We start from the raw sequence: 15,497 nt of genomic DNA on the forward strand, positions 1-15,497 counted from the left end.
AGGGGGTGACTTGATCACAGTCTATAAGTACCTGCACTGGGAACAGATAGGTAATCATGAGCTCTTCAATCTAGCAGAGAAATGTCTAACACAATCCAAAGACTTGAAGTTAGACAAATGCAGACTGGAAATAAGACTTAAGTTTTTAACAATCAGAGTAATTAACCATTGAAACAATTTACCAAGGGTCACGGTGGAGTCTCCATCACTGACCATTTTTAAGTCAAGACTGGATGTTTTTCTAAGGATTGTTTGGGGGCAGTTCTCTGACCTGTGTTAGGAGGTCAGACTAGATGATCACAGTGGTCCCTTCTAGGCTGCTACAAGAAGTATGAATCGTGAGCATCTCTTCAGTCTATTCTTTAACCAATGCACCTGCAAAATGTCTGGGGCATTGCTGCTGTTAGTCACTTTCTTTGCTGTTGTCATTCAGAAGTCTAGGCAAATTGGGGGTAGGGGGAGGTTAAATCTCTCAAGAGTAGGTGGCTCTTCTCCTAGATAAATTCCAGCTCAAGTAATTACCTTCTGCCTCCTTAACGTCTCCTGCAGTTTTAATTGGATACAGTATTTTTCACTGCCTGTCCAGAACCAATACACTTGTGTTTCTTTGTGCTGTTGAACACTGCTGTGTTCCACCTCAGAGGCAGGATCACTCGTTAGCCTGTAATATTGATGGCTGTCAGCATAGTACAAACACCTAAGAGTAAGAATATCCCCATCGATCTTCTTCCCTGCTACCAAGAGGCAAGCAGGGTTTGGGTTTACAGCCGAACGACGCCTATGGGTAAACTTGCTGAACACTTTTTGGTTATAATCTGTTTTGATCAGTTATAATTTTGCCAAACTTTAACCATTTAGGCTGAGGCTTTCTTCCCATGCTTGCACTCTGCCGCGGGCTGGTTTTTTTTTTTTTTTAATATATATAAAGTCCAGCAGTTTAAGAGAATGAGGTTAAAGAGTCATCAAACTTTCCTAGTCTTTGAGTTACTGTTTCAGCCAGTTTACCTGGCACTGAAGTCAGACTTGTTTTTCTGTAATTCCCAGAGTCTCCTAACACTTTTTTATTTACACTGTTTATAACCCTGCCACTTTGCACAGTCTAATGTTGCCTTGTGGAGAATTTCCTGACTTCTAAGGTATTACCTCAGTGTAGCTTTCCCAGTGAATCCCTCAGTAAGGCGTTGTTCCATGCTGCAGTGTTGCATTTTAAGAAGGTATGTGTGAATGGTCAGTTTGCAGCATGCGCTGACTGGGTGTTCTGTTTGCGCAGGAAGCTCTTCTCCAGAGGAAATGGTCACCCTCTTGGTTCAGGCTGGCCTCTTTGACACAGCTGTCTCGCTCTGCCAGACCTTCAAACTCCCCCTGACACCTGTCTTTGAGGGACTGGCTTTCAAGTATGTGACACGTTATCATGCTTTTAAGGTTGTATAACACAAATGCTGAAGAACTTGTATTGCATAAGCTTTGTGGAATTATGACCTGGCCTGTCAACTCTCAGCTGTCTCAGAAGCCTGCGAATTTTAGGTGTGTGTTAGTTGTGCTCTTGGAAACAGCTGGGTTTAACTGAGGAGGGCAGGGATCAGCAAAAGGGAAGGAGATGGTTAGTGATACCCTCTCCTCACTCCTGGGGTGGGGAGGGCTAAGAGCCACCCCCTCAAGCCGCTGTGGGGGAGTCCCACACTTGTGTGTGCATCTAAGCTTGAATTTTCAACCTAAAATGATCTTCAACACACATCAGCAGTGAGGGGCTGCCCCCTAAGATCTAAAAATCAGAAAACATCAAAACAGGAGTGTTTTAAATCCTTCCTGGCGTCGTGGCTCTGACACGGGGTGTCTGGGCTCTGGGGCTGGCAGCATTGATGTTCACTGAGTGCAAAGAGGCTTTCCTCACTGTAGCTCAGCTGTTCTCAAACTGTGCCTGCTGGAGCACATGTGGGGCTGGCTTCCCTTATGTTGGAGAGAGAGATACTGGAATACACCTGGAGTACTTCTGCAGCATTTCTTTTCACACCAGCAAATGCTGTGATTCCACAGGGGTGTATTGGAATCACAAGGGTGCCGTGCTAGGAGTGCTTGAGAGGCCATTCCTGCTTGTTGGCACATGCAGACTACACTCCCATGCTTAGTGTCCTGGCTTTTCCTAGTGCCTGCAGAACAGGTCACGTTTGTTTGGGTCAGGTTGGTTATTGAGGGGCTCTTGTCACTTAGGAGCTAGGGTGTGATTAAGGTTTTTTTAAATTGACCTATCTGAAGAGTTTAACTTCAACCAAGTGGTTACCACTGCATCTCCTGTTATACCAGCTAAGCCAGGAACTGCTGGGAGTATAACTGCATCGGGGAGGACCAACCTGACTGAACAGTTTCATGGTGTAGCTGTGGGAGGGGAGGGCATGGGGACCCCAGCTTTGTGTGCAGTGTATGATGCTGGATGTTGTGTGTTCCAGATGCATCAAACTGCAGTTCGGCGGGGAAGCGGCTCAGGCAGAGGCCTGGGATTGGCTAGCAGCAAACCAGCTCTCCTCTGTCATTACCACCAAGGAGTCCAGGTAAGGGTGCTTGTTCTTCCTGGAAGAGACTGTTCAGGGCTGCTCTTCAAAGGTAGACGTTGCTGCAGCTTCTTGTGGTAAAAATCTCTTACCAAAACCAAGATTCGTGGGTTCATAAAAATCCCAGGATTGCAGCTGCTTCAGAGGGAACCCTGTAGCATCGAAGCTTTTGGGGAAGAGGACGGCACTCTGGCAGTGTAATCCAAACACGCCCCAAGGCTCCAGCCACACACAAGCAGCAGCGAAGCGTGTGTTTGCCTTTCCTCTATACCTCACTTAGGTGTACACCTCTACCCCGATATAACACGACCCAATATAACACGAATTCGGATATAACGCGGTAAAGCAGCGCTCCGGGGGACAGGGCTGTGCGCTCTGGCGGATCAAAGCAAGTTTGATATGACGTGGTTTCACCTATAATGTGGTAAGATTTTTTTGGTTCCTGAGGACAGAGTTATATCGGGGTAGAGGTGTACTTGTAAATGCACTGTTTTAAATGCAGGCATTAAGCACATGCTGTTGGCCTGGTCACACCTCAGGTAAAACCAGCACTAGGACTGCTGGTACTTGACAACATTGCATTTCCTTTCTTATTTCTAAATCTTGCTACAAGCTCATCTCCAATTGGCTGCCCCCTTTCAGCTCCAGGTCTCTGTGATTGCTGTTTTCCATGTATCTATTGGGGACTAACGCACAGCTGGTAATGCACAAGCTACCCCATTGCAGTCTAAGCGCAGAAGTAGAAAATGATGTACTCTATCCTGTCTTCTAGTGCAACAGATGAAGCCTGGCGGCTGTTATCTTCCTACCTGGACAGATACAAATCCCAGAACCATCTGTATCATCACTGTGTAATCAACAAGCTCCTCTCTCATGGGGTGCCGCTGCCCAACTGGCTTATCAACAGTTACAAGGTAAATGTTTCTGTGTCTACGTCGAAGGAAGGAGAAGGGGGAGAGACAATTGTGTGGCTGTGTGATTGCTTCCAGTACATCTGCTGGTCAGGAATTTTGTGCTCATGCAGTTTATCGTGCACCCATTGTAGTTCAGAAGCCAAACCAAACTAAAATAATTTCAAGGGCCAAAGAGTCTGATCTCCAAACTAGACTTCCCCTTCCCCAGCCTTGGAAACAGGCAACTTTCTTAGCTGCTACAAAGCCAGGTGAACAGGGCAGCTTGGCTACATCTTGGGTTTGGTCAGGCTGCAGAGGGTGTGGGGAGGCATCAGAAGTTAGGGTCTGGGAGGAGTAACTTTCCCTGTTGAGGAGGCTGCTGTGTTTGGGGGTGTGGAAGGGCAGGAGGTCAGCGGGGGGAGGGGAGGCTGCTGTGTGGGGTGAGGATGGGGCTTCTGGATAAGGAACTTAGATGGTTGCTGGGAGTGGGGGAGCGTGTGGATACGAGGACTCTTGTATGGGGTTGAAGTGAAGAGGATGCATGGTCAGTGGCTCTTGAGGGTTCTTTCAAGGGGGGACAGCATGTTGGGGGGCCAGGGGTCTCCTGGAGAGGGTAGGGGCTCTTCAGGGGTGGAGGATGCACTGAATGAGGCAGGGGCTGTGAGGAAAATAGTATGTGATACTGTAATTACAAGGAGGCCGAATTAAGTTTGCTCAGGCCCCTGGAAACTCTCACATGCTCTGTTTTGCAGTTTTACTATTCTTTTAACATAATTTTTACGTAGTTTTCTAAGTTTTGTAAAAGCAAACTGAAAATTCTGCTATTCCATCATGTTGGATCATGCTGACCTAGTAGCAGTAGTAGGTTGTCATCCTTTGTGTGGGCCAGACACTAAAGGGGGATGAGATCCACATCTTGCCAGTGAGTTTCACAGCTGTCCTTGTCCCAGTCTCCTGCCTCTTCTCTCCAGATCTTCTCACCTCTACATTCTAGATGGGTAGCTTCCTCCTTCTCCCCTTCACTAGGGGCCTAGGCACCAGCAGGGGGAGCACTGACAGCACAGCAGAGGCAGTGCCACAGCGCCTGGTTGCCTGGACTAGCAATTGCAGGGAATGGCAAACAGCCCTGGGATGGAGCATGCTCAGTGCAAATGGAATCTTTGAATAGTTCAGCTGTTAAACTTTGAACAAGCTTCTACTGACCAGGTGCAAACTGAGACTTTCTGAGGATTTGGGCAGATGTTTATGGGAGAGCAAAAGGCATATCCATGACACCATGGTTGCCCCCTCCCCCCCCTCCCCCCCCCCACAGCAAATTTCAAGCTCCTGGTCCAAAGCACGGAGGCGCTAGAACTTATCTGTAAAAGAGTTGGAGGAATTTTTTATCATGGGGCAAAAAAGGTGTGGTGTTGCTGCTCTTGTTCTGAGAAATGAAACTTTCCAGTAACATTCAGCACGGGAAACGTCAGCACTAATAGTTAGACAAAGTGATAAGCAACTGAAAGGCAGGGCCTGACAATGGGAAGTGTTGGGCAACCTTCGCCACTGGTGGTGCTACCTGTGCTGCTGCTACCTTGTGCACCAAATCAGTTCAGATCGGTTGAAGTTTAAAATGGTCCAGCTGATTGGGGAACCATGACTCATTCTTAGTATGAACTCAGCTAAGGAGACTTGTTTGTTTCTTTGGTTTGAATTTCAACCCAAAAGGAAGATATTTGAGGGAGTGAAAAGGGTTGCCAATGGACTGACTGGCTTTAACCTTCTGTAGCGGTTGCAGTGTCACTTTCGGAAACATGGATTTCTCTGGCTCCTGGGGAGATGACTGTAGTCAGCTTGGAAGTGTGGCTAACCCCATTTTCAAAAAGCAGCCGTAGTCTCTGCAGAAATCTTATACTCGGCCCTCTCTAGTGAAGCCACTGTAGCTTCATCTAAATGTTTGGTCCTTTGGAAAGGAAATGGAAAGAAACTTCTGAAACTGTACACTCAGGAACCAGAGAAGCTTTCCGTGGCAGACATAACTTCGTTCCCGTGTGTGCCATATACAGTCTGAGTAACAGACCCATGTGGTCGTTCCTTACCCGGCAGGGGATAATGGAGAGGAACAGCGCTTCTTTCTATCCTGGCTCATCCAGTGAGGTTGTAAGGCAAGTTGTGTAACTGAGAATGAGCCACTATCCGTGCTTGTAAATTGGGTGTATTCTAAGGGCTAGGAGATATTAGGGGGCACCAGAGGGTGGGGCTGTACTAGGGCAGGGTGCTTGTGGGGTGAGTGTATTGGGAAGGTTTCGCTGGGAGGCAAGTGAGCCGGAAAGGGGGCTGCTTGGGGGGCGTGATTGCAGGAAGATTCAGAAGCCTGCAGAGGCAAGAGCCAGCAGGTGCAAGATCCCAAGGGCTGTTAAAAAGGGGAGTAACAATAGAATCAGGTGCTTTTGGAGGGAGCCTGGGCGAAGAACGCAGGGGCAGGAGCGAGGAGGGTAGCTTTTGTTCTTCGGCCAGAGCATATCCCAGGCTGTTGTGTGGCCCTGTGCGTACCTGGGAGAGGCTGGTGCCGTGGGAAATGTAACCCTGAGTGTGATTACTCTGGTTTAGGTGAAACCCTGCCCCGTGCTGAGGGCAGATCCCCAGCCCGTCTGGCGGCTTTGAGTGGCTCAGGCAGCAGAGCCTGGGGAGCCCTGGCTGCAGGCGTGTGATCAGACCACTTAGCACGCCGGGAACCCCTGGCCGCTGGAACCTCCCCAGGGACCACATAGCTTGGAACAGCCACGCCAGGACCAGAGGCTCCTCCGGATCAGGGGTGGAAAGGGACTTGGACCCAGGGACTGTGTGTGGCTGGTCCCGAGGCTCCGGACCCGGGCTCGGGGCAGTGGCTGCTAGGGCATGAGTGACCCCTGCGCCCCTCACAGCCTAGGCCCAGGCTATCACTAACTCTGTTTGCTCGCAGAAGGTGGATGCTGCTGAGCTCCTTCGCCTCTACTTGAATTACGCCCTCCTGGAGGAAGCCGTGGACTTGGTGTTGGAGTACGTGGACGCCTTACTGGGGAAGGGCCACGAGCACTTTGGGATTGAGGTAGGCGAGGGCTGAAACACCCCCCGGTCCTGCTCCTGTGACCATTCCCCACTGCCTTAGCAGCTGGTGGCAGCCAGCTCAGAGCCGAGGTTCAGGGCAGCTCCTCCAGAGTGCCCTGCCTGCAAAGAGGGGCTCCCAGCTGCACACTGCAGAGCCCTTCTGGCTGGGCCTCTAGGGCAGCGCCTCCCTATAGACAGAGCTGGAGGAAGGGCAAGTGGCGGCCCCATTGCCCACCCCAGGAGGTGCCCATGGCAGTAGTGGAGCTGCTGGCCGAAGCATGAGTGAGGCCCATGCGGAGGAGCCCTGCCCAGCCCATTCCGCTGTGCTGCTCAAGCGTGTGTTGGTGGGGCAGTTCGTCTGTGCTGTTACTGATCCTGGTTCTGTGTAACACTCCCGGAAGGAGGGTGAGGCTCTTCAAAGAACTAACCCATGGCACCTTCCTGACTGGGTTAATGTGACACAATGTGCCTCCTGGGGAACATCACTGGGTTCCTAGCTCCTCCGAAACCAACATCTGGCTGCCATTTGACTTCCTCCTTGCCCGTAACACTGCTAAGCATCTCTGCAGTGACCACAAACCAGTTTAAAGGAGAGGCAGTGTGTCCCAGTGGACGGGGACTCTGCAGACGTGGGTTCTGCTACTGGCTCTGCCACTGGCCTGTTGGGTGACCATAGGCAAGTCACTTTTCCCCTGTTCCTCGGCTTCCCCATCTGTACAATGGGGATAATTGTGGTCTATGGATTAAAAGTGCTAGATAAGTGCTTAGTGCTGTAGTTAGTACTAATGGCTACTCTTCCCTTTAGCGTCCGTTGTCTGCTATAGCACCAATGGTGTGGCTGCCATACTCCGCTATTGACCAGCTGCTTCGGGCCTTGGGAGAGAACACGACAAACCATCACAGCTTTGTGGTGAGTACATCTCCACAGTGCTGCCACCCAAAGTCCTGAGCCGGGTGGCTCTGCCCGAGGGGATGGGAGCATTACCAAGGTGCACCGGGGAGGAAGGGAACAGGTAGGAGCCCGCTGATAAATGAAGGTTCTGAAATGGATGGCTGCCAAGGCTTAGTCTGATCTGCCTTTAACAGAAAAAGAGCCACTAGGAGGAACAGAAGATGCTTAAAAGCGTTGGCAGAATAGGGATGAGCATGTGGAAATCTTGCCTGAACTGCTCATCTGTCTCTCCTAGCAGGGGAGTGAGAGAGTCCCCAGGCCACTGAGACTTGCTGCAAGGACCTCCCCCTTCCTCCACGACTTTTCAGCTGTATGGAAAAAAGCCGGTGTGCCCAAACTGGTGCCGTGCTGCCTGGTGCAGCACTGTGCCATGAGCTTCCTCCTGGCTAGGGTTGCAAACCCTCACAGTTTCGCCCGAGTCTCCCGGAATCAGGCTCTATCTCCTGGAGGCGACTGAAGCCAAACCGGGAGATTTTAGTCACTAAAAGTCCAACGGGGTAAAGGCGGGCTCCCTGCCTGTCCTGGCTCCGTGCCGCTCCTGGAAGCGGCTGGCACATCCTGGGAGGGTGGGGTGGGGAAACACCTCCACGTGCTGCCCGAGCGCCGACTCTGCAGCTCCCATTGGTGGGAACTGCGGTCAGTAGAAGCTGCAGGGGCAGCTGTGGAGACCCTCTGCCCTCCCCCCACCCCTCCCGCCTAGGAGCCACTGCCAGAGGGATGTACCAGTTGCTTTCGGGTGCAGCCTGAGGTAAGCGCCGCCGGAGTCTGCACCCCAACTCCCAGCCCAGAGCCCGCACCCTAACTCTCTCCCAGACCCTGCACCCCAATCTCTTGCCTCAGCCTGGTGACAGTGAGTTAGGGTGGGGGAGAGCGAGTGATGGAGGGAGGGGGAATGGAGTGAGCAGGGGCGGGGCCTTGGAGAAGGGGTGGGACAGGGGTGTGGCCTCAAGGCAGGAGTGGGGCAAGGGTGTTTGGGTTTTTGCAATTGGACAGTTAGCAACCCTACTCCTGTCCCACGCAGCAATCAGGACAGGAAACAATCCCTTGTGAGTGGGGAAGTTCCACAGAGGGTGTATGTGATCTTGGAGGGTAACAAAACAAGGAGCAACTCACCAGAGTGGGAATTGGCAAAGAATGTGTCTTGGGAGGAAAGGGGATTGTTTCTGTGAGCTCGGCGGGTGAAGGAAGGGCCGTGGCCAGACACTGTAGGTCTGTGCTGACAAGCATTTGTGCCTCGCAGAACCTTACATGTCTATTAAATGAATTTCTAGTCTCTCAATCCCTTTTGCCAAGAGGCTGGAGGGCTGCCAATAGTGAGATTCTGAATGGCGAGGCAGTGGGCTGAGGGCAGGTACCCGGAGGGCTAATGCAGGGAGTGGAGTGACTAGAAATCTTCCTGACTGAGTTGAAAAGGGGAGTAAACAGTACGTGAGTGGGTGGCGGTCCCGGCTAGCCAGATGAGAAGTTGTTTCCTCCAGCAAAGGCAGGGAGAGCTGGGCAGGAAAGAGGCTCTAGCTTGGCTCAGCACGGATAGTGCCTATGGAATCCAGAGCAGGGAGAAATCTGGAAAACAGCAATGCTGTGAGACCAGGTGATAGTGGCCAGCAGAGCAGCGATTAGCTGGGGTGGAAGCCAAAGGACCCTGCAGCTCTGGGCTGCGTGTGCAGAGGCAACGTGCGAGGAGCAGGGCGGTGAAGGTCCTGCACTCTGGCATGGCAGCACTCAGTTCTGGGCACCTCCTTGCCCAAAGGGGGCTCCCGGGAAGGGGGCTGCAGGAGCAAGGTGAATGTGGCCGGGCAGAGATGAGGGAGCACTGTGCCCTAGCACCCTGCTACAGGCTCTCTGCATCCTCCAGGGCTGAGAGGGCCTCTCGGCAGAGGCTACAGCTAGGCTGCCCCATTCGCTAACCCACTCGGCTCCTGACAAGCCGCGAGTACTGTCATTCTACCCTGCGTGGTGTGTCCCGTGTAATCTGTGTCCTAAAACACTTCTGGTGATGGGGTCAGGGGAAGGGGAAACGGAGGAAAAGGTGTGGAGGTGGCTAAAGCAGAGCTGACAGCAGGTGTAGCTCTCCCACCAGCAGGAGCCAGGTCTTGCGAAGGGACAGCGTGATAATGATGGTCTAAGTGGAGACTTGAGGGGGGGAAGCGACTGTTCTGTCCCCTGGTGCTGCTCTATCTCCTCTTATGGCTGCCCTCACTCTTCTCTCCTAGCTGTACCAGAAGGTGCAGGACAAACTGGAGGACTACCAACAAAAGGTTGACACGGCAACCCGAGATCTCTTATATCGCCGGAACTAGCAGTCTGCGTGGCCTGACGGGGCTGGAGACCCAGCCCCAGGGAGAGCTTGCAATGTTCTGCAGTGACCAGGCCTTATGCATGGGGCTGTCACTGTGAGTGGAAAGGTCGGGGTCACATGCCTGCCCCATGTGCGGCTGGTGGTGCTATAATACAAAGTCTATTTTTCCATAATGGTCCAAAAACAGTATTCCCTGCCCGAGTCAGGGGATTGGAGAGCTTCTATTTTTAATGCGCTGGAGACCCAATCTGTATCGCTTTGATGTAACCACTTTCAATCAAGAAGACAGTGGGTTAGTTTATTGCGCTGTAATTCCCACACTCCGTAAACCCCAAGTTCCCTCCATTTCTGTTTTTACTGAATGCCTTTGGCCGGGAGGTCCTGTCGTTCTTAGCCTGTATTATAAATGGGAATGAAAGGGTTTGTCATCTTTATTTATTGTGGCGTTTTTGAATGATCTTTAATAAAATGAAACTTTATTACAAGCCTAAGTTTAGATTGCTGTGTTAGGCCATTGAAAGGAGCGTGTCCCAAAGCTGCAGCTAAGGGGCACCGGCTTGGCATCTGTGCGAGCGCTCAGGTGACTGGGTAACAACTGACTGAGAAGAGATATTGGTCTGGCCTCTGGTGTTTTTGGGCCGGCTGACAACTTCTGCACATTCAGCTGTAAACACTTAAGCGGCAGAAGAAAACTCCTTAACTCGGGAGCAACCTACTTGATGGGCAGACTCAGAGTCTGAGACAGAATCTCAACTTGCCTTTAAAACCAGTTTCTGTTTAGATTGTAAGCACTTGGGGCAGGGACTGTCCCTTAGTTCTGTCTGCACAGCACCTCGTGGCCATGATCTATGGTTCCTAGGTGCTGCAGCAATACAAATATTTACTAATCCTCATGGCTGTGAAGAAAACCTTCCAAACATGAACAGCGTCTTGCTGCTGCTGTCTCTGCCCGAGTCTGCAGCTAGGCAGGGGTCTGTCTGGGGGCACAAACTCTCTCTTAGCCCCTCTGTCCTGATGGAGCATCTGCTCTAAAGTCAGATGACAGCACGTTAAGGGTCAGCATTAGTTAGTCCATTGCTGAGGCTTTTAGCTGTGAGCCCAGGGGAGGTGGGAATTGGAAAGTGCAGAGGGGCTAGGGGAGATCACATAAGGCAGAGAAGCACAAAGGAGGCTGGAGAAGGAAGGAGGAAACCAAAGGCACAGAGGTTCCCATAAAGGGGAACATTTTCCCCCATTGCATGGTGCAGGTGCTGAATGCAGGGCACCAGTTCCTAGACTCTGACTCTAGTGCTTGCAGGGGGCACGGCTGGGTCATGTCTGGCTCTTCTGTCCTAGGCAGCAGCCACTGCTTCAGAAGAAATGGCTCATTGCCTGCCTGGCATTCCCCTTGAGACAATCTGCAAAGCAAGGCTGTGGGCAGCTGGGATTTGTAGCACAAAAGGATTTGAAATAGTGAGTTCCTAGCTGACATCCGCCTCTTCCCACGTGCCCTGCTGGAGAATTTATTCCCAAGCCAAGCGCATTGTTCCTAGCCACATGTATGAGGCTGATGAGGTTCAACAAGGACAAATGCAGAGTCCTGCACTTAGGATGGAAGAATCCCATGCACTGCTACAGACTAGGGACTGAGTGGCTAGGCAGCACTTCTGCAGAAAAGGACCTAGGTGGACGAGAAGCTGGATATGAGTCAACAGTGTGCCCTTGCTGCCAAGAAGGCTAATGGCATTTTGGGCTGTATAAGTAAGAGCATTGCCAGCAGATCGAGGAACGTGATCGTTCCCCTCTATTCAACATTAGTGAGGTCTTATCTGGAGTACTGTGTCCAGTTTTGGGCCCCACACTACAAGAAGGATGTGGAAAAATTGGAAAGAGTCCAGCGGCAACAAAAATGATTAGGGGGCTGGAGCACATGATTTATGAGGAGAGGCTCAGGGAACTGGGCTTATTTAGTCTGCAGAAGAGAAGAATGAGGGGGGATTTGATAGCTGCTTTCAACTACCTGAAGGGGGTTCCAAAGAGGATGGAGCTCGGCTGTTCTCAGTGGTAGCAGATGACAGAACAAGGAGTAATGGTCTCAAGTTGCAGTGGGGAAGGTTTAGGCTGGATATTAGGAAAAACTTTTTCACTAGGAGGGTGGTGAAGCACTGGAATGGGTTACCTAGGGAGGTGGTGGAATCTCCTTCCTTAAAGGTTTTTAAAGTCAGGCTTGACAAAGCCCTGGCGGGGATGATTTAGTTGGGGATTGATCCTGCTTTGAGCAGGGGGTTGGACTCGATAACCTCCTGAGGTCCCTTCCAACCCTGATATTCTAGGATTCTATGTAAGATAAGGGTCCGTTCTGGTCATCAACTCTGACCTGCCAAGGAACCTCACCCACTCAGTGCTGCATCCAGCTTGGTCACTCACGGTTGAATTGGCCTATATAACTTAGGTTAACAAGGGATATGGGGGGTGGGGGGGTGGATTTTTCCCATCACTTGCTGCTCAGCAATGTGCACCATTCATCCAACTTCAGCTCAGGCGGACAGTTAGTGGCTGAATAAAGATCAGCAGGTAACCACTTCATTCCACCACCCCAGGGTCTGACTTCTCTGCTTCGTCTCCTGAAGACAGAAGTGCTGAGGTCCTGTGTACTTCATGACCTAGTGGCAGCACATTGGACCAACAGCCAGCCACCCTTCTGTGCCCCAGCGAGAACCCCACCCCATCCCAGCAGTGTTAATTTGTGCTATCCAGGTGCATTCCCTTCCTTCCCACCTCCTCTTGCAGCTTTTGCTCAGCTGAAGATCCTCACTGACTTAAAATGAGTCAAGGACTCTGCTTTCAAGGCAAACCATCTCCTTGGGCCTGGGCACTCATGTTCTCTGGGCAGCTTGGCTCAAACCCTCCTTCAACTAGGGAAGTGGGGGAGTTTGTGACTGAGATTTTTTTGTAATATTTTTGATTAATATTGTGTGCCTCAGTTTCCCCTGGTTAGGTGGTGGGAAAGGGTTGTATGCTTGTTGCAGAAGCCCAGAGATACAGGTGTGACTGACGCTTAGCTGCCTGTCCCCCCATGCCCAAGGAGAGTCCCAGAAGACAACGGCCACTCCAATTGCCTGGACACTTGGCATCTAGCAACAAATGACCATGGACAGCCCACTGTCCTTAAGAAGCTAGCCAGGTGTGACCGGCAGGAGGACAAATGACAGGAGGGGCCAAGTGAGGTTAAGTGTGGGCTGCTAGAGGCAGAGGGAAGCTTCTGAACTGGGCCTAACTGGGTCAGAGGTTTCTGGACTGACCCAGATGGACTTTGCTGTAACTTTCTATTCTGTTAAATAAGGATTTTCTATGCTGGGTTCCAGACATTTAATAAACTCTTCTGCTTTTACAGCACTGGCTGAGAGTCAGTCTGGTTTAAGGAAGGTGGGGGGGGATGCATTTGCTCCCTTTGGGTGTGCAAGTCTTCCCCAGGTGCCCATCTCAGGTGGACTCACTGAAGGGAACTCAGGATGTGAAGCAGGGGTGCTGCAGGCTTAGCGGTTTGGTCCCAGGAGGCAGTGAAGCCAAGGGACTTATCCCATTGAGAGAGTGACTTTCCGGGGGCTGACGCACTGAAGGGCTCCTCCCAGGGACTGTTACAGAGCTGTACCAGAGCACCGGACCTGTGCATGTGACAGCTTGTACCTAGCTTCATCCCAGGGCGGGGAGGGGGGTAAGTGGGGCAATTTGCCCTGGGCGCTGCAGGGGCCCCCATGAGAATATAGTATGCTATAGTATTGCAACTTTTTTTTTTTTTATGGAAGGGCCCCCGCACTTGCCTTGCCCCAGGCCCCCTGACTCCTCTGGGTGGCATGAGTTCATGTCCCTGGGCTTTTCTCTAGGCCGCCCCGCTCCCCGGCCTAGGCTTCTGGCTTCCCCTACGCCCTACGCCCTGGCTGCAAGGCAGATCCCAGCTCTGGCTTCCAGGCCTGCTGCTGCCTGGGTCCTTGCCCCGGGGCTGTGGGGCAGGGTCCGAGAAGCCCAAAGCCCCCGGCTCAGCCTGCATTGCTCAGCAGCTCCCTGCAGCCCCCAGCCAGGGGCTCGGGCTCCCTGGGTGACACCGGGGGCAGATCCTCCCTCCCCCACCGCAGCGAGGGGCTCAGGCGCAGGCAAAAGCCCCGCCCCGGCGTGTCGTCACACCCCCACCCCGGCTCTGGCCAAGCCCCGCCCCGCCGTGTCGTCACACGACCCCCTGGCCCGGCCCCGCCCCGCTATGTCGTCACACGCCCCGCGCGCCATCTCGCGCCCCGCCCCAGGCCGCACCGCGCTCCATGGGGAAGAAGGGTCGCGCGGCGCCGGGCCGCCGGCCCATCCTGCAGCTCTCCCCGCCCGGGCCCCGCGCCGCCCGCGACGGGCCGGCCCCGCCCGACGTCAGCTCGGGCTCGGAAGCGGGTAGGGACCGGGCGGGCCACGGGGGCGGCGCCAGCTGCGGGAGCCTGGGGCCTGCGGCCTGGCCGGCGGGCGCGCGCGGGGCGAGGGCCGGGGGGTGTATAGGGAGGCAGGAGGGGGGGGAGTGCCTGGGGAAGGGAGGCAGGGCCGGGGGGGGGGTGTATAGGGAGGCAGGATGGGGGGTGTATAGGGAGGCAGGAGGGGGGGAGTGCCCGGGGAAGGGAGGCAGGGCCGGGGGGTGTATAGGGAGGCAGGATGGGGGGGGAGTGCCCGGGGAAGGGAGGCAGGGCCGGGGGGTGTATAGGGAGGCAGGAGGGGGGGGAGTGCCCGGGGAAGGGAGGCAGGGTCGGGGGGTGTATAGGGAGGCAGGATGGGGGGGGGAGTGCCCGGGGAAGGGAGGCAGGGCCGGGGGGTGTATAGGGAGGCAGGATGGGGGGGGGGAGTGCCCGGGGAAGGGAGGCAGGGCCGGGGGGTGTATAGGGAGGCAGGAGGGGGGGGGAGTGCCCGGGGAAGGGAGGCAGGGCCGGGGGGTGTATAGGGAGGCAGGAGGGGGGGGAGTGCCCGGGGAAGGGAGGCAGGGCCGGGGGGTGTATAGGGAGGCAGGATGGGGGGGGAGTGCCCGGGGAAGGGAGGCAGGGCCGGGGGGTGTATAGGGAGGCAGGATGGGGGGAGTGCCCGGGGAAGGGAGGCAGGGCCGGGGGGTGTATAGGGAGGCAGGATGGGGGGAGTGCCCGGGGAAGGGAGGCAGGGCCGGGGGGTGTATAGGGAGGCAGGATGGGGGGAGTGCCCGGGGAAGGGAGGCAGGGCCGGGGGGTGTATAGGGAGGCAGGAGGGGGGGGGAGTGCCCGGGGAAGGGAGGCAGGGCCGGGGGGTGTATAGGGAGGCAGGGCCGGGGGGTGTATAGGGAGGCAGGAGGGGGGGAGTGCCCGGGGAAGGGAGGCAGGGCCGGGGGGTGTATAGGGAGGCAGGATGGGGGGGAGTGCCCGGGGAAGGGAGGCAGGGCCGGGGGGTGTATAGGGAGGCAGGGCCGGGGGGTGTATAGGGAGGCAGGATGGGGGGGAGTGCCCGGGGAAGGGAGGCAGGGCCGGGGGGTGTATAGGGAGGCAGGGCCGGGGGGTGTATAGGGAGGCAGGAGGGGGGGAGTGCCCGGGGAAGGGAGGCAGGGCCGGGGGGTGTATAGGGAGGCAGGATGGGGGGAGTGCCCGGGGAAGGGAGGCAGGGCCGGGGGGTGTATAGGGAGGCAGGATGGGGGGGGAGTGCCCGGGGAAGGGAGGCAGGGCCGGGGGGTGTATAGGGAGGCAGGAGGGGGGGGAGTGTCCGGGGAAGGGAGG

General features: G+C 54.4%; 1 protein-coding gene across 1 annotated transcript in view; it reads left to right on the forward strand.

Moving 5' to 3' along the window:
- Positions 1–10,239, forward strand: part of NUP160 (nucleoporin 160) — a 55,991-nt gene extending 45,752 nt beyond the window's left edge. Inside the window, exons 31-36 of the mRNA XM_065403271.1 lie at positions 1,271–1,394; positions 2,445–2,546; positions 3,319–3,460; positions 6,381–6,506; positions 7,311–7,415; positions 9,671–10,239. Coding sequence (XP_065259343.1) covers positions 1,271–1,394; positions 2,445–2,546; positions 3,319–3,460; positions 6,381–6,506; positions 7,311–7,415; positions 9,671–9,757 — 686 coding nt within the window. The 3' untranslated portion in view covers positions 9,758–10,239. The remainder of the gene's footprint in view (positions 1–1,270; positions 1,395–2,444; positions 2,547–3,318; positions 3,461–6,380; positions 6,507–7,310; positions 7,416–9,670) is intronic.
- The last annotated feature ends 5,258 nt before the right edge of the window (positions 10,240–15,497 follow it).

The sequence above is a fragment of the Emys orbicularis genome, chromosome 4, assembly GCF_028017835.1.
Source record: "Emys orbicularis isolate rEmyOrb1 chromosome 4, rEmyOrb1.hap1, whole genome shotgun sequence".
NCBI classification, from domain to species: domain Eukaryota; kingdom Metazoa; phylum Chordata; order Testudines; family Emydidae; genus Emys; species Emys orbicularis.